Here is an 18,924-nt window from a genome sequence, read left to right as displayed (position 1 = left end):
CCACACTTTCCACTATCGGCCTCCGGCCAGTATGGAATGTAAGTTTTTTGTGCATCAGACAGTAAATTTTAAAGACTGCGGTGTACAAGTAGTTTTTTGACCCTCTTCACAACAGATAGTTACATTGTGAACTGGACTTATTTGGTTCACAACGCTTTTTTTCCATACGCAAACACTGGGGACAACACTAATACTGTGAAAGTGAGGAAGTCAAGTAGGCTACTTACACCTACAAAATAGACCCTTTCTGAGTTACCGCCGCCATCTTTTTGGGTGGCAAGATTTTTTCTATCACCTACACTTCACAATGGAAATTGTCAACCCGCTTTGATTCTTTTTTAAATTACAAGCGTTCTGGCTATTGGATTGTAAAATTTCGTTCAGGTGAATTGCATATGAATTCTTTTACGAGATAAAAAAATTTAAAAATATTTTACCTAGTTCTTGTTTTACAGTGTTTATCGTACACACTGGACTTGTCCGATATGTGGTCAGCGAAGGCGAAATAAAATGCATATGAGTTTGCGTGTAATTTGCGGCGTGTTACACAGGCTAAATTTGATCGGTATGCCAAGCAAAGTTTATAATAATCAAATAGAAATAAATACAAACCGAATTATTACATTTAAACGTCCACAGATAACATGCAAACTCTTACACATTTTAGGTTGCATGCTACGCTGACCACTTAACGTGACTTCATATCGAACTAATGCGTAGGATTTACCAGTGGTTTAGATCCTACAAGTGCGTAGGATTTAAACCATTGCGTTAATATAGAAACTACACAACATAGCCTAATTTCAAAATTTTTCTTTTATTGCGTAAAGGAATTCATATACAACTCACCTGAACACAATCTTTACAATCAAAAGGCTTGAACGCTTGTAATTTAAAAAAGATTCAAAAGCAGATCGACAATTTCATTTGTTAAGTAGCCGTAGGAGATAGAAAAAATCTTGCCACCCAGACAGTAACTCCGCAAGGGTCTAGGCCTATTAATCTAAAACTAATCTCCATTCCATCGACCCAAACCCCCACTTTTCATGACTAAAATATCCCCATACCTTTCTCACATCAGTGTTGACCACAGTCTTTCAGTTGCTCTTAGTATGAAATGTAGGCTAGCGGTAGCATTATGCCTAGGCCTAGCCTATTTGCTAGACTTGTAAATGGTGTTTTAGTTCAATGAAGATTGCCAGACAACCAAGACTATCATGCACCTAAGTTATGCTTGGTCCGAGTGAAAGAAATGATAAAAATAACGGTGAAAGCTTGCTAAACTATAGACATCTTAAATAAAAAAAATAGTATAGAAAAAAGCATTCTGTGTGATGATGTAATCAAAATGATTCATGACTGCATGTATTGAATGACGCACATAATTATGCTTTTTTCTTTCTCTTTTATCATGCAATACGTTGTCCGCTGAACAATCGACTTTTTCCTCGACAATTTTGACTTGGATTTTAAAAGACAAACAAACTGCTTACTTCTTATTGCCAGTTTTACTATTAATAAGGCCAAATATAATGTAAACGTTGTATATGGCTAAGTGAATAGATGGCAAGTAGTGTTGAAAAACTGAAAGAATAAAAATGATTAGATTAGAGAGGATCAAAGACCACCACAAGAAGTGGGATGCTTGTATGGCGATTGTAATAGTGAATTGTAATAATTTATATAATTGGCGTGTTTGTAATCATTTCTGTGTTTTCTAGTGATTCTCAAACTTTTTTCGTTGCGACGCCTTTGGAAAAGTTTGCTGGACTTGCGACACACCAGCGGTGAGAATCTTATAAAGATGCTTATTAATTATCAAAGTTGTATTTATTGATACAACAAAAAAAGAAAAAAGAAAGAAATATGATACAACAAAAAATGAAATATGAATAAAAAAGAATGTCATTTAGTGTGATGTTTGGGCTTGCTTGCTTTCGCAATGTTTATCGAAACTTGGGAGAATTCGTGAAATTGCCACTCGCATTTCACTCTCAACATTTATTCATGGTCGATGTTTGGTTTTAACCACGGCCATGGCAGAAAATCCTGCTTTGCATAAATACGATGTAGCAAAAAGGATAATTATAATCATTCGTAGTGCTTTTTTCGCCAAAGCTGGATATTCGTCATTCAATGAGATGCAAAAATTTATCAGATTTGCAGAATTAAACTTCCTTTTCAGTGAATTATCATAGGTTCGGTCAATTTAATCTTCTTTTTCTTGTTCAGTAAAAGGCGATAGGGTAGGTTGGACAAAAGGATCTCGAATCCATTCATAGCTTGATAAATTTTCTGGAAAGGACTTTGTAAATTTCGACTCGAGTTTGGATAAATGTTGCAAAAATACGCTTCGTAAATCTGAAGGCAGCATCATACTTTTCTTCTCAACTAAATTGGACAAGAAAGTAAAGTACTGGGAACTTCCAGACACGTTTGCCACATCGTCTTTCCACAAAGACGGCTGAGTTACCGCCGCCATCTTTTTGGGTGGCAAGATTCTTTCTATCGCCTATACTTCACAATGGAAATTGTCGACCCACTTTGATTCTTTTTTAAATTATACGCGTTCTAGCTACGAAGAACTGACCATTGGATTGTAAAAGTTGTCTCTTAGGTGAGTTGCATATGAATTCTTTTACGAGATAAAAAAAAATTTAAAAATATGTCACCTAGTTCTTATTTTACAACCCTACAAGATGAACGCTCCAATTTTATCTGAAACGTCAAGCATATTTTTATCCGGCCCTTGCATAGAAATATTCAGCTTATTCAATTTAGCGAAGATATCACACAAGTAAGCCAATTTTAATGAAAATTCTTTCTGAGCTAGGCAATCAGAAAGTTGATTATTTTCTTCTTGCAAAAAAGCTTGAAGCTCATACAGCAGTTTATAGACTCGTTCAAGGGATTTTCCATGCGAAAGTCACCTGGACGAAGAATAAAACAGCAAACTTTGATGCTCTGCATTCATCTCTGCACAAAGTTTTTCAAAAACTCTTGACTTCAATGGACGTGTTATGAAATTAATAAATTTGGTAATTAATTCAACTGTGTTGCCAAGTTCAGGACTCAGTTCTCGAACAACTAACGCCTCGCGATGAATCATACAATGCGTCCACTTTGCTATGTTTGCACTTTGCACGTTCTTCAATTAGACTTAGCAGTTCACAACAGCTGCCTTACATAGCTTTGGTACCATCTGTGCATATGCTGACACACTTTTCCCAATCTAAGTTGTTTGCTGAAATACAATTGTTGATTATATGGAAAAGATCAATTCCTCGGCATCCAAGTTCAATAGGCGTGCAAATTAGTAGCTCTTCTACCAAGTTTTGCTTAGAGAAATCAACCAACCGAACATAACAAATCGGGTATGCATCTGGACTGCCATCATTTTCCTCATCTAATTGCAGCTACTTCATTTCATTAATCAGTTGGTCTTGGATGTCCTCCGCCATGTCACCTATCCATAGACAAATGGTATCATTAGATAGCGGTACCAACTTTTCGGCGGCTCCTCCTATCATCGTACTTACAAGATCGATTGCAGCGGGCAGTATTAGTTCCTCAGCAATGGTGTGAGGCCTTTTACACTTAGCAATTCTGTGCTCAACTTGGTAGGATGCTAATAAACATAAAGCCTTTGATGGTAGCTGCGTAAATTTTGAAATGGAAGATACTTGCCCTTTAGCTCATTTAATTTTCGAGCTAAAATATCCCTGGGTTTATTTACAAATTGCGGATGTGATGATGTTAAGTAACGTTTAAGCTTATTAGGTAACATGCTCTCACTGGCCAATACCTTGCTGCTAACGACACACTGTGGTTTTTCCTCCCTATTTTGCAAGATAAATGTGAACCCAAAATCTAAATAACTGTCGTTATACTTCCGAGATTTCTTTTTAGGCCTGTCTTCTTTAATCGCAGATTTACGCATAGGATGCAACATTAACTTCCTGTTTACATTCATTTTATATACTGTATATAACTTGGACTTTGTGAACGTTGTGTTGACTTAAATAAACTAGAAGAGATGCAACATTAACTTTCTGTTTACATCCATTTTATATACTGTATATAATTTGGACTTTGTGAACGTTGTGTTGACTTAAATAAACTAGAAGAGATGGCTGTACGCAACTGAGTCAAAAAGTAAATAGACATAAGGAATACTAAACGAACCATCAAAGCCTTTGGCTTTATGTCAATCCAAAACATCATTCCTTAGCCTCCACCCCCACACCTGCCTGCCTTGCCCTGAGTTATGATAACGTCGGTACAGATTACGGATTATAAAAGTTTACTTGAACGAGCTTTCTATGCCAAATAATAAAAATTTGTAAACCTTGGTCGCACGAAATGTTCTTGATAGGATTGTTACCATGCGCATGATTTTCTGAACTTGAATGCGGGATAGTCATAACCTCCTGTGGTAAAAATATATTCTTAAAAGCGCGGCTTCCTTAAAACAGTGATGATTTTCAAAGTTTGCAGATTTGTAACTAGTATGATTTTGTGGTCTTCACGACCTAATTGCGTTACTACTTGCCGAAAATGGTTGGTAAAGTAATATACGACGATTTTGAGTGGGGTTTGACGCTGTTACACTACTGGAGTGAAAGTTTCTCGCCAATACCTTTTATCTCGAGGGTGTAATAACGCTAGTTCAGCCTCGTTATCTTTTTGGTTCAACTTGAAATGCTGCTTCTCGTTTTTCAGTTTGGCCGAATTCAAATTGACATCATGTATTCTTGTTATTGATACCCACGGTTTATTGCGCTAACCATAGAAGTGAGGTCAGATGTGTATGTGATTTAATTGTGCAAGATTTAGACTGTGTTTTGCAAACATATCTTGATGCGTTCTTCTCTCCCTATCATTAAAATGACGTAATATCACTGAGCCGACTCTACAGCAGAGTTGGATCAATTGTAATTTGTAATTGAGCTGAATGTAATTAATTACATTTTTCAAGTAATTGTAATTGTAATTGTAATTGAAGCATTTTTATTTTGTGTAATTATAATTGTAATTGTAATTTGATAAAATTTTTGCCTAATTACAATTTCAATTACATTGTTATTGAGACCTGACAAGCACAACATAAAATAATTAAGCCTAACTACATAGGTGTGCTATGCGTGCCTCGTTAACTAGATAATTCAGCCATGCTAAACTACTTCCCATACTTCAGCAGCAACAGAAAACTTAGTAAATTACAATATAGTCTAAATCTTAATATTTCAAAAATGGATGAACAGCAAATAAACTCTTCCGAAACCTGTGCTGAACCCTTTCCTACGCCACTGTCAGAGTTTTTTAAATCTTTGACCAGTACTGAGGCTTGCTGCAACAATTGCAAAAAGAAATTCAAGTATTCAACCAAGGCTTCATCAAACTTGATCACGCATTTGAAGAGATGTTCTCCCAATCTTTATCCTAAATATAGAAACCTCAAAAGAAAACACCAGGAAAACACGAAGAAGACAAAGGTAGATCAGAGTCAACCACCTATTAAGTCATTTTTTCAAACTTCTTCTTCCCAGCGATTTGCTTCATATGATGCCACTCAAAAAGCATTAACAAAAGCTCTACTCAAATCAATAGCTTGTGATCAGTTACCATTAAGTATTGTAGATAGTCAAACATTCAGAAATCTGTTGTTGACTGCTGAACCAAGATATGTAATACCAAGCCGCTCCACATTTAGAAATTCCCTTATACCAACGGTTATTCAGCAAATGGAAGAAGAGATGAGATGTGAAATTGCACGTTTGTCAAATGTTTACTTGACAATTGATCTCTGGACTAACCGCAACATGACAAGTTTCTTGGGCATCACTATGCATTTTGTTGATGCAGAATGGAAGCTACGCAGCTTTGTCCTGGTAGTGGACTCATTTTTAGGACGGCATACAGCTGAAAATATTGCTGAGGCTTATGACAACGTAATAGAAAAGTTTAGACTTACAACAAAAGTAAAAAAGGTTGTGTCAGACAATGCTTCCTCCATGATAAAAGCATTTCAGGTTTCCCTTCCTGAGTTCACACTGCATAAAACTGGTGAAGAAATCAATGAGGACAATGAGAAACAGTTGAATCCTGATCCTGAACAAGAAATGTCCGAGGAGGGTGCTGATTTACATGCTCTTCTCACTTACTTACCAGAAAGAGTAAGCTGTTTTGCTCATACACAACAACTTTGTATTAAGGATTGTCTGCAACATTCGGAGTTTGCTAAGTCTTACGTTGGGAAGCAGCTGGGAAAGGTGGCCAAAATTGTAAATTCAGTAAGAAAATCTGTAAATGCTACCTCTTATTTGCAACGTAAAAAAATAACGTTAAGAGCACAGAATGTGACAAGATGGAATTCGCAGCTTGTTATGTTGCAAAGTGTCTTAAAGGATCACGAAGAAGTTAACGCGGCTCTCACCTTGATCCAGTCACGGGAAAAAATAACAAATCAAGATTATTTGGCATTGAGTGAGCTCGTGAGTGTGCTACTGCCTTTCAAGGAAGCAATGCAGCAAATTGAAGGAGAAAATATTGTAACATCCTCTTGCATTTGTCCGGTAGTGCTTGGCTTACTGAAAGCAATGGAACTACTAAAAAACTCAAATCTCCACTATTGCCAGAAACTGGCAGCTAATCTTAAAGACTCTGTTTCTAAAAGGTTGTTGCCATATATAAATTTTCCGGACAACAGAATTGCATCTCTTCTTGATCCACGAGTTAAAAACAGCTGGATTGAAGATGACGTTGAAAAAGAAGCAATACGTTTGCTAAAAACTCATGTGGCAAGTAGACTTGGCAAGGATGACGAAGAGAGTTGTAGCACAGAGGATGAAAACCCTGCAAAAAAGCCAAAGCTATTTAACTTTATGGCAGAAGGCTTAAAAAAGAAAAGACCGAGAAATTCAATAAGTGAAGTCGACAGCTATTTGGGGGTAGAAACCATGCATTTCGATGAAGACCCACTAATGTATTGGAAGAAGAAGTCAGAAGAGCTTCCCACGCTTTCTAGTTTAGCCAAGGATTATTTGGGACTAACAGCAACATCAGCCCCGTCAGAAAGAATATTTTCAATTGCGGGTAACTTTTATACGGCAAGAAGAAATTTACTGGGGCCAGAAACTTTTCGCACCCTAATGTTCATCAAATGCAATCCAACAGTTTTTGAGCAAGTGAAAATGTAAATGAGAACCAAAATTTTGTAATTTGTAGTTATCAGGAGCTTCTTTCCTTTTGCATTTATTTTAATTTTACACATCTTATCGCTGGCGCTTTACCGCTATCAGCTTTGTGTATTCGTTTGATTACATTTCATTGCCTGTCTTGTAGTGGTTGTAGCCTATTCGTTGTTAGTCGTTGCCAGTCGCTCAAACTTTTGGTTGTTAACAGTCGCTTAAAAATTTTTTCTGTGTTTGTATTTTTCAGTACTCATGATTAGGAATAGTTGAAATATTCGAAAACGTTCGAGTTTTTTTTAATTAAAGGGAATTCTACGTATCATGAATGAAACATGAATAGTTTGTGATTGTTGCTAATTACGTCGCTACGGTTTTCAAAGAGCACCTCTCTACCGAAGTTGAATTTATGATTAATCAATTACATGTTTAACAGTAATTATAATTGTAATTGTAATTTGATATTTTTAGCACGGAGTAATTGTAATTGTAATGTAATTGAAACATGTAAGGGAGTAATTGTAATTGAACTGAAATAAAGTAATTGATCCAACTCTGCTCTACAGTGAGTCTTGCAGAAAGTAGTTCAATACTTGCAGAGATGATACATTATCTCCTTGCTGGATTATGACGTTCTACACAGCAATGAACGTAGTTTTAACATAAACTTCTGAAATGTTAGATTACTTATGAACGTAACCGTTATGTAGACTAAATTTATGTGTTGGCTACATCTGATTGGTTAATCAGATAACACAATATTTCGCAACAAGGTCACGAGACCAGTTTCTTCCTGTGCCCTTTTAAAAGAGATAATTCGATTTTTATTTGTTCAGATATAACTTATAACAGAAGAAAAATGAAGAGCCCAACAAAGAATTTATAGGTCTAATAACTATTGATAGGTCAAGCAGTAGTGTATTCCTAAAAAAAGTGGGGGTTCCAGGTTCGCTGTCAAGCAGGTATGGTATTGCATCCAAAAGTTTATTCCAAATGTACACATAAGTGGGGATAAAATGAAGCAAAGTAATGGATCGCAATTCGTGGTCATAAAATTTGCGAGAACGGCGATCCGCCTCCAATACGCCACTGAAATTAAGCTGGTAATTCAAACTAATGATTGATTCGCAACTAAGAATACTTTACATTTTTATCAAAATATTTCCAATGCGCATGGGTTGTCCAGAGCATATAAACAATTTAGGCTAAGCAACAACTGCTTCTATTTCCGTTGTGCACCACTACTTACACAACACTCGAGCATATATGATATGGTTATTTACTTATTTTTATCCTTGAACTGACGTAAATCTGAAAAAGTTGTTGGGGCGCAAATGGTTTCTCCTCACTAGATTAACCTGGTAAAAACCAAAGTCTATAGTTCTTGCGTGCTGTTAGACTACTCTAACATTGTGGTTGTCAGTTGGCTATAGATTGCAACGTATATGCTTACAAATGCAGGCGTTTATTTGAAATTATGTACACGTTTTAACACAAGATTATTAAGCGAGTCGCTTCTTGAAAACTACCATTCTATACCAGTTTTACAAGAGTTCGTTTTCACCGAGTCCGACGTAGATCCGGTCAGCGATCTCTATTTTACCATTCACAGATAAAAGCGCAAGCTTTTATAGTGTATAGGGCTATAGGCTACATGAGGAGTTGAACTGTGCGACGTGATAAATAACAGGTATCAAGTGGCAGGTGCTCGGGGATTTGAAATAAGCTTTTCTCAAAAAACATATTTACATAATTGCTTAACCACCACATATTATTGAAAAAAATGTTTCAATCAAAAATCGTTGGTGAAGAAGCAAATAAAACACTTTTAACTGGGTCACACGCATGAAGGAAGAGACCTTTATTTCTCACAGCTTATTTCTACACGCATTCCGTTGGTTTGAGATTACTATCAGGTAGTCTATATTCAAAATCAGGAAATCACGATATCACACAATAGCAATGTTAAAGTAGGTATGTGAATGTTATGTTTTGGTTTCAATAACTGCAGTACTTTAGGGTGACTAACTTCACTTCAAATCAATAAATAATATTTTGTAAAAGTCGGGTATGTATCAGAATTAATGGGATGCTTTGGTGCAGAACAGAAGTCATTGTCAATGGACGCAGTGTAAAGATTATCGCAAAAAATTGAAAGCGCAAGAAATATAGCATGGGCTTACTAGAACAGCGTAGAATGCATAAAAATTTGCTTTTCTTTCAAAAAAGCGGATTGCCCGGGGATTAATTTGCTAAAGTCTGCAACCTCTTTGCACTCTTTCCTTCACAAATTGGCCAGATCTCTTTAATTAAGTGTCTTGAAATATATAACATTTTATGCCAATATATGTCATACATTCAAATATATAGCAGTCATATCACATTGAAATATATGACGATTGGTCACCCTAAGCTACTTAATGTGAAATTGTTGTACTATTTGCAACCCTAAAATTCTTCTCCCCCAGCTTGGGAAGGCCTGGGTTAGAAAATATGAAAGTGAAACCGTCATAGAAAAAAATCTAATAACCTACAAGACACCGTCCACCGTTGTCTGCTGACATTGCTTTATTCGAAGATTAAAAGTTAAAATGGCTTAGTCTGCAGCGTTAAGTATTGCAAGACTGCGACATTGGGGAACCCCAGAAAAAGTCAAGGTATACGACAAACACTATACTACATATCTTTGCAAAAAAATAGGTTTCACGAGTGCGTTACGTGTTTTTACAATAGTTAATTATGGGTGATATGGAAACATGCCAGCAGTTGACCATGGAATGCAAGTATATTTTCACAACATAAAAACATTTTAAGGAAGTTCTTGCTGAACTGTTTGAGAGTATGCATTCAAAAGCTTTCGCCATAATGGCATTAAATAATTGTTGAAAATTGCGTATTCTTTTTGCCATGCAAGGACATCCTTTTGGGTTATTATACCTAGAAATACAAAACACACGTTAACACGAACAATAACACTTTTGTTTAGCATTAATAACATGAAAAATGCAGCAGTGTAATTTAAACGACTTTAATAACCAGTTCCCTGAATCCTGGAGTTTTTTTAACAACCGCAGTGGATGTAACTTATAGACATATAGCAAATGGGCTGGGTCAACAAAATTTTTCCAGCTCAATCTCACCACAACACATAACGCAATTTTTATACATACCTTGCTTGGATGGAGATTCACAAATAAAAAACAAACAGCCGTTAAAATCAACAAAAGTTTTCGGCTTCACTCCACACGAAGGCCTGACGGGAATAAGGCACTTTGATGGGTCTGGTTCTACTTTCAGCTGAGAACTAACTGCTTTAACGTATGTAGAGAATGTAGGATACCACTGGTTCAATGTTTGATTTCTATAATGTGTAAGTGTCTATAATGTTATATACAGCGAAGAAAAACGTTTAAGGAAAACTTAAAATTTTTATCACTTACGCGAAGTAAACAAGTATAATAGTTGTTACAACCTAATTTACAACAAATTATGATGCATAGCAGAAAGTTTGCAAGGACTACGTTAAAATGAACAACTAGTTTTGAAAGTGAGTGCAAGTCTCCTAACAACTTAAAAAACCGTTTATGCTGAAATTTTGCAATTTCCATGCCTTTGTTGGACGTTCTACGTAATGGTTAAAAGAGTGTGTTAGTCCAATCAGAGGCTGGTATTGCTGTGTTGTTTTTCAGTGCGGGAATTATCCTAGCAAACGACAAAACTTAAAAACTTCCAGGTCGCATATTTAGATTAGCCAAAATTATAGGTGAAAATTGATGAAATATGACTTTTATGACTGGCCCATAATTGCAGTCTTGACTTTAACATTCTATTGCAAGAGTTAGAGATATGTCATTTCATTAGGATATCATGGAATAATATCCTAAGGCATACTAAAGTGACATACAAACTTTCAGGGAGCCCCATGCCCTCAAGGATTTTTCGATTTATTGCATTTTTAGTAATTTGACTTTATAATAAAATAAAAAAAGAAATTAGGCCTTTTTAGAAGCGTATACGGCGCCTTGAAAATAATCAGTAATACTGCTAAAACCGGCTAAATTTATATTTTACCTCCATTGATTATATGAATCTTTCCACTGCTTTATCGACTCAGTTTGTTCATATACTGGCGGCATTGGAGTTGAAACTACTCCTAATGCATATTTACATGACACTCAGACATTGCTATAGTTCTTAATCATTAGCCTGTATCAAATTTATTCATACAAGTTATATAGAAAAGGAAGACCCCTTCAAAATACTATACTCTACAATAATTTAAAGATTTACATTCTTATTTTCTTGAAACATTAATGCTTTAGATGTTGCAAAGAAGGTTAACAACTTGAATAACATACCAGGCTTAGTGAAATTCATATTAACTTTGGCAGTCTTTATAAATTCTTTTCCAATCTTGGCTTGTACTGACGTTGAATACATCCCAGCTAACACATATTGTAAAACCCAATTAACTGTAAGTGTTGATACCAATTATCTATGCAAGTATGGCAATATTATATTAAATCCTTGGAATATAGGCTAAGTGATAAATTAGTACATAAAAAAAATCTCACATGGCACTAAATCAAAGAAACATGCATAAGTGTAAGGTGTGGTAGGGACAACATCCTGAAAAGTGTCAGATATTCCTACTTCAGATGAAACCTCAATTAAATCAGCTGTTACCAAGTACGAGTCTGCCCGCTGCAAAAATTCAACCATTTTAAACGTTAAAAAATATTGCTTTATTCAATGTCAGTAGTAATTAATTTCTGATGAAAATGTCATATATCTAGACAAACATTATTCAAACAAATTAACAAAATATTGAAAACACCTTAGTCTACAAGAGGAAAATACTTTGTGTAATTCAAAAGGAATAACACAAGAAAACAACTAGTAACAATAGTTTTTTTTAAATAGAGGCAACATATACAAATCTTTCAAGAAAATGAAGAAAAGCCCGGCTTGCTTACTTACAGTTGTATGTTTAATTTTAACACATATTGTTTCAGTATCGATGTCAAGAACAGTAACTTCTGGTAATTCCAAGTGAGCTGCTAATAGTAAAACCACCAAAACAGGTTTCATTTTTAAATGTAAAGAACAGTTTAATCGAAATGTAAAGTTTTTAAATCATTTTCAATGCAAGCATTGATCTCCTGAAACCAACATTTTAGATTTGCTTACATGAATCACTAGTTGCTGCCTGAGATGAAGTTAGTATTGCTGAAGAAAGTGTTGGCAACAGAGTTGAAGCAGTTGAAACCACAGCTTCTGGTAGTTTACTACCATAACTATTTTCAAAGTGTGGCATCATAGTTTTTGAGTGATAACCTGTCGTTGGTGCAGTCCTAATCTAAAAAGGTAATAATATAAAAAATGAGTTAAGTTTTTTCTGCTTATAATAAAAATTTAATACGCTGTACTTGTTAATGTAAACTAACATTATTAACAGTAGATGGTTGAGCGGTTGTGCTTTCCATTACAGTTGTTAGTTCAGGGCATTGGTTTTCTTCTATGCAACTGGAAAATTAAAGCAAACAATTATAAATGGTTACAGAAAGAGTGAGTGAGACACTCCATTTCACCAACATAGCTTGCTAATACAAGATGAAAAATTAATGTATCACACAATGTGGGATAGCGAAAGTCCTTATGGTTATCTGTGTATGCTGCTCCAGATTGTGCAATATACAGTTATACATCTATTCCATACCAAGTCAAGAAAATCTCTTGTTATAACCAGAAAAACATTTAATACAAACATTTCTATTAGCAGATACGTGTCTACTGTATGATAATGTATTAAAATTTACAACTTTAGATTAAGAAAAATTAATGTCAGTAAAAGTTTTAATCAAGCTCCAGATATTGTGTTTAACTGGCTACTTTTTTCTATAAACAATTTTTTTATATTTGTTTTGTAAGTTATCTAAAATTGGAAATTGATGGTGAAATCTACTGAACATGGGGAAAGCATTTCCTATACCAGGAACATCGATCAGGATTGATCTCACATGTAAATGAACTAATGCTGTACTTAGTGTGCCCTCAATCTAAATGTGTTGTCACAAAAATAGACAACACCACATTAAATACAATAGAAATTCTTTGTGTAAGTACAGTTTGTACTGTAGTGGTAATCTTACACAACCTAATAAACTTTATGTAAAATTTAGAATCGTTTTGAGACAGAATTTTACATGTTTTTGTGTTTTGTTTGAATATGTGATTAGTTAAAGAGTACAAAACTTTTAAAGCAGTTAATGCACAATCTCAAATTAATCAAACTAAAAAGTATGTCTTGAAACAAATTATATACTTAAAATTTAAATACTACTATACCGTTCATTGAAAAGAATAGGGTACTCTTCAGGACAAATACATCTTTCAACCAAGTTTCTGGTACAAACAGGATTCAGGTTGTCACAGGTCCTATCACAGGCCAAAGCTTCATGAGAAAATTCTTGATTAGAGATTTCACAACCTGAAATAAAGCACAAATAGCAATGGTTACTGGTATCTAATATCTATACACAAAGGCAATGTTAGTTGGAAAAAGATCAGTTCAATAAAATTTAACATTTTGAAAAATATGGCCTAAGCGGTAGCACCTTACATTTCATCACTACAATCCGTTTAAGTGAAAAAATTTTTTGTTGGGTAAGATTTAGTCATAGTTTGCTAACCACAGACATAAATCATTAATTGGAACAATTTTTGATCTACAGTGTAAAGGTGACCCTTTTTTGACAAGATATGAGTAGCCATAAAAATTTTTATATCACATAAACGTTTCAGTTGGTAATAACATGGCTGGCAATATTCAATGCGTGCTGTGCCGCAATGAGAAATAGGTTTATACTATACTTTGCTTCGCCCCACAACTCTTTGACTCTTATTTAATTACTGTTAAGGTTGTCATCACTAAAATACTATTTCTTTATCTTTCTGTACAATTCTGTTAAAGAAATCACAAGTAGTGTGTAAAAATGTAACAGATATAAGACTGACTCACGTTTTAGGCTGTAACCTAGCGAAAAGCCTTTATAAAGTCCTATCTGATTTACAGGAACAAGCTGAATTGACACATCAAAACCAAACAATAACGGAGTAGTTGGAAAAGTCTGGCCACACAAGGAGTACGAAAAACCATGCTCATTTGCAAAAACAACACGATCTGCCAGACATTGTCCATTTATGCTTTGTGGAGCCAACCTAAAAATAGATAGTTTTAAAATACACATTGAGCTGTATTATCGAATACGATTGAACTAAAGGAGGACTTAAGCACATATAGCTGAATATACAATATGGTAACCGACAAACTAGTGTGAAAAGGGATTGGTATTGTTACTGTTACTTTATTAATTATTCCTTAAATAACTGTGAATGAAGTTGGTTATTCTTAATTGTTTATTACTTATTGAAAAGGTCAAGTTAGTTACAGGTTACCTAGTTACTTTCTTACAGATGAAGTTAGTTACCTGTTAAATTATATTCTAACTGTAGTTAAAATTAAATAATTTTCACTTTTGGATTTATTTTCAATTTTTACCTTTTGTTTATGACCGTATAATCATAACCTGTTTAAACTAACTAAACTAAATTCCCTTAACTAACATTACAGAATGCTACAAAAATCACTTTGTTTCTAGCAGGATTCCGGTATTTACTTAACTTTTTATACCAACCACTATTTGTAGTAAAAATACAAAACAAACAGATATAAATATAAAAAAATCTACCTGCGTATTTAACAGCTAAAAATGCTTTAATTTTCATTTCAACATAATGTGCATAATTGACATTACAGTAATACACATCACTGATTCATGATTTTTCACATTTGGTTTATTGAAACAAATGTTTACATGAAGTTGTAGTGAAAGCTTGTTGTCGTATGTTTGGTGGAAAGGAATTGTGTCTATATATGTTCAAGTTTTCACTTACAACTGTGGTTGATGGACAAGTGAAAACTTGGTGTAACATGACTGAAATAACAGCCCTGTCCACCCATGATAAAATAGCATGAAAAAAGTGTAAATAAAAATCAAAATTGAAACAAAATTAGTTGTAATTTTCAGAAAAACTTCACCCACTAATGTAATGGTGCTCAAAAATACAGGTAGGCCTACAAGTTGAGCAACATAAGAAATCTATTTTAGTTTTGGCAGTTTTTAAAAAACATCTTCCATATCATACATGATCACCTGGCCGTAAGCAAAAGAGCAAAAATAAATGATAATGAAAATAAAAATTGTTCAGGTAAATGTATTTACATTCATTTGAATTCATATAACTTTTTTGATATTGTATGCAGTTGTTTGAATTTGTTTGTATTCAACTGAGTTTAAAAATAAATTGCAGGTATCAATATCATCTTTTTGTTAAGTACAAAAAAAGAAATCTACTTTAGTAACCCACTTCACACCACGAAATAGTTTATTAATTTCAACTTTTTCTGATTAATAAAGACACTGTATGTACTCAACATATTAACATATTCCCAACAAGCACTTACTGCATATCAGTGATAGTAATTTCAACATATTGCTTTTTATCAACACGGACAATATTGTAAATGCACGGCCATAAGGTAGTATAGGGTGATGGATAGTTAGGTGATTCAATTACGCCAAATCCATCAGTAAAATTTCCTCCACAAGTAGGAAACAATGATATATCTATGACAAAGCAACAGTAAATTACTTTGCAAGAATAGATTATTACATGTCTAACATGCTATTATAAGAACAAGATATAAATTGGTCTTCTCAAGGTTAACTTCATTTATTATTTTTCTACATGAGATTTTGCAAACATAAGCTTGCTTCTTCAGGTATACTACGAAATAAAGTTAACCTTCAGAGTGCCAATTTATATCTTGTTTTTATTTTGCTATAAACTTGGGTTAACATGGTTCAGCCATCATATTCTATTATAAGTGATTGATTAGTACAAAGAAAAAAGGTTATTGATAAACTTTAATAAAGTTGTGATTTTTCTATCTTTTTATTATATTTTCTATCAGATAAGCAATGTTTGATGCATATAAAACAAAACCAATCTTTCTGAATTCATATTACACATCAAATTAATATTGATGTATAATATTGTAAATATAAGCCATTAAATATCTAAATTACTTCCAGAGGTGGGCAGCCGGTACTTTGAAAGTACCGTTGATAACAGCTATTGGTAAAAAATGTGTCGACAGTCCCAGTATTCCGTACTGTTTCAAAAACGTACTTCGGTACTTTTTGTGTAAAGGATGCTGTTCCAAGTGCAATTTTTGCCCCAGTTCAGGCCCAGCTGCAGGTTACTCTAGGACAAAACATATATGGCCTAACCAGAGAAGTATAATACAAAATAATTCAATTTTCTAGAATAGTTTATTCCGGATCCAGAATTTCGATCCTATTCTAAAATAGCACAAAAGTTTAAAAATTAAGCACCCTCAGTGCTGTGTTTGAAAACCCTTGTTTTTCCTTTGCGATATGCTCACAAATTATAATGGTTTAAGCAAGTTGACATGATGAACGATTTCATTTTTTATGATTTACGCACCCAGCGCATAGCATTGGAATGTGAAATAACAGTCGACAACGACATCTCCTGCACGTGTTAATGAAAACCGTCAATCATAAAATAAAACCGGTTCCTAAGATTCAGAAAAAATACAAAAATTTGCTTCGAATCTATTGAGATTTGATTTAAAAAAAAACAGCAAATGGTAAAAGTTGAAAAGTACTGAGACCAACCAAAATATCTTGAAAAAGTAATTTGGTCCTATAGTATCACGGTACTGTCCACCTCTGATTACTTCAAAATAAGATTGTTACGATAACCAGTAACTAAACACTTGATTAGAACCTACTGTCGCAATTCAACTCAAGGCCTTTTCCTGGAAGTGTTGTCGTTCCAATGATAAGATCTCCATTTGTTGTATTTACACACCAACATACAACTACAAACATATTACACTGGCGTGGTGCAAATGAACCATCAGGTAAGCAACTTGGGTATATAGGTCCATCCTGAATTTCAGGATTATTTGCATGCATTTCTTCAACTTCTGCATATGACTTTTGGCAATTTGTCAAATCTGAAAAAACATGTGTCAAAAAGGGACATGATTCAATCCTAGATAATGCCAATTTAATCTTTAACCTCAGAAAATTATTCGGGTTGTGTTAACAGTAGAACATAAACTTTGGTAAAATAACAAAATCACTCAGCTGCGACTACGTTTGAGAAAAGCGTAGGCTTTGTATATTGTCTCTAAACAATTTTTATTGATAAAGTATGGCCATTGCCAGGAATCTGTCACTGCTACAACTTTTACTGGTTAAAGTATGATAGTTTCTTGTTATAACCGTTAAATCAAAAAGTGTGGTATGGCAAATAAATACTTATCTACAAACTGAGCAGCTCATAGCATGACTTAAACTCGACAATGATTTCTCACAGCTCAAGCTTCAGTTACCAAATGTGTTTTTGTGCCTTGTCCGAAGGGTGCATTTTGTATGTGTTTTTTCCTAAATTTTTTGTGTTTATTGAATAGGAAACTGTTCACCAGAGCAACTGAACAAAATTGTGGCGGTTACTATTAACAGTCACAGAATCAAACTATTGGGCACTTGTTCTTTCAGACCAACCCACCCATAGTTTGTGTTGCATGGTTTGATTTCTTTTGCAGTTTTTGTAATTACTACCATATTAAAAACATCTGCGATAAGCACAAGTGACAACACTGCAATAACAACAATTAAACAATGTTATTGCATTTATTCCCTTCAATTCAGGTTTTTCATTTAGTTTTTGTCAGTGACGTCTGTCTGTGCATGTTATAGTTGAGACAAGCACACCACCGTTTTGGAGTCAGATCAACAGGATCTTTATGTAGCCTGACGGCTCACGGGTCATTGGTATGAATAATCAAGACTGGTTAGACAGTGTCCAAGTTGTCTTTCCAAATCTCGATACGGCTTTGTAAGAATCAGCAGCAGGATCAAGTTGAAGCAGACTAATACAAACAGCTTTATATCTAATATACGATTTCTATTTTTTATCGGATACCAGCGGAACAGTTTGGATTACTTAAGTATTGGGAAAATCTATTTAGGTTTTTGTTATTTTTACCGTTACTTACTTTGGCTGGAGATGGTTGTCGTGGTTGGATGTCCAGTGGTAACTTGCGGTGTAATGGAAGACGTGCTTACTAAAAACAAAATGTAGGTTTCTGATCACCAGCACTCTTCAAGCAGTTTTGAACAAGAAAAGATAAAACTTTTGCTTCAAGATGCTTAACTAGTATTTCAAGAATTTTCAAGAATAAATGAACATATAAAACTGGTTCAACAATAAGCTTTAACAATTGCATTAGAAGATATGTATTATCAACACTTTTTTACTTAAGCCAAATTGCAGTGTTATTCAGACAAATTATATCTAAAAGATAACGACCTGGGTTAGTTCTTCCTTAATGACGTAAAATCATGTTTATGATTTGACTATCTGCACCTTGGGCATTGCAATATAAACCAAATTAATGTGCACTAAACACCCAAAACTACTAATTTTTTATGGTCTGAAGTAGGGATATGCCAAATTTGAAAGATTCGGTTTCGTGAAAATAAGAAAAATATATTTTAATATTCGCGCGAATTCAAATCTGCTAACTTTGCTCAAGTCCTCTTATCCAACTACCTGCTGAGCAACATAACCA

At 34.3% G+C, this 18,924-nt stretch overlaps 2 protein-coding genes across 4 annotated transcripts in view; one reads left to right on the top strand and one right to left on the bottom strand.

Moving 5' to 3' along the window:
• Nucleotides 1–5,252: 5,252 nt before the first annotated feature.
• LOC143444891 (zinc finger BED domain-containing protein 4-like) lies at nucleotides 5,253–7,275 on the top strand. Its single transcript, XM_076943685.1, has one exon. It carries the CDS (start codon nucleotides 5,253–5,255, stop codon nucleotides 7,197–7,199), a length of 1,947 nt encoding a protein of 648 aa, XP_076799800.1. The 3' UTR covers nucleotides 7,200–7,275.
• Nucleotides 7,276–9,735: 2,460 nt separating this feature from the next.
• The window catches only part of LOC143446068 (uncharacterized), a 38,203-nt gene continuing 29,014 nt past the window's right edge, over nucleotides 9,736–18,924 (bottom strand). For 2 of the 3 annotated variants that reach the window (XM_076945533.1, XM_076945535.1), the window contains exons 22-34: nucleotides 18,349–18,417; nucleotides 17,074–17,301; nucleotides 15,718–15,880; nucleotides 14,212–14,411; nucleotides 13,539–13,680; nucleotides 12,638–12,716; nucleotides 12,381–12,549; nucleotides 12,171–12,250; nucleotides 11,765–11,894; nucleotides 11,549–11,635; nucleotides 11,262–11,343; nucleotides 10,361–10,551; nucleotides 9,736–10,127 (exon numbers count right to left, since the gene is read on the bottom strand). In XM_076945533.1, the coding sequence (XP_076801648.1) occupies nucleotides 10,000–10,127; nucleotides 10,361–10,551; nucleotides 11,262–11,343; nucleotides 11,549–11,635; nucleotides 11,765–11,894; nucleotides 12,171–12,250; nucleotides 12,381–12,549; nucleotides 12,638–12,716; nucleotides 13,539–13,680; nucleotides 14,212–14,411; nucleotides 15,718–15,880; nucleotides 17,074–17,301; nucleotides 18,349–18,417 (1,748 nt within the window). In that variant the 3' untranslated portion in view covers nucleotides 9,736–9,999. The remainder of the gene's footprint in view (nucleotides 10,128–10,360; nucleotides 10,552–11,261; nucleotides 11,344–11,548; nucleotides 11,636–11,764; nucleotides 11,895–12,170; nucleotides 12,251–12,380; nucleotides 12,550–12,637; nucleotides 12,717–13,538; nucleotides 13,681–14,211; nucleotides 14,412–15,717; nucleotides 15,881–17,073; nucleotides 17,302–18,348; nucleotides 18,418–18,924) is intronic. The other variant, XM_076945534.1, reaches the window with a different exon arrangement.

This window comes from Clavelina lepadiformis, chromosome 2 (genome assembly GCF_947623445.1).
Source record: "Clavelina lepadiformis chromosome 2, kaClaLepa1.1, whole genome shotgun sequence".
Classification (NCBI taxonomy): Eukaryota; Metazoa; Chordata; class Ascidiacea; order Aplousobranchia; family Clavelinidae; genus Clavelina; species Clavelina lepadiformis.
Note: the sequence above shows the minus strand (reverse complement) of the source record. Positions and strands in the feature narration are given on the sequence as shown.

Coding starts and splice junctions, on each gene's coding strand:
- LOC143444891 (XM_076943685.1), top strand. CDS start 5,253: ATGGATGAACAGCAAATAAACTCTTCCGAAACCTGTGCTGAACCCTTT.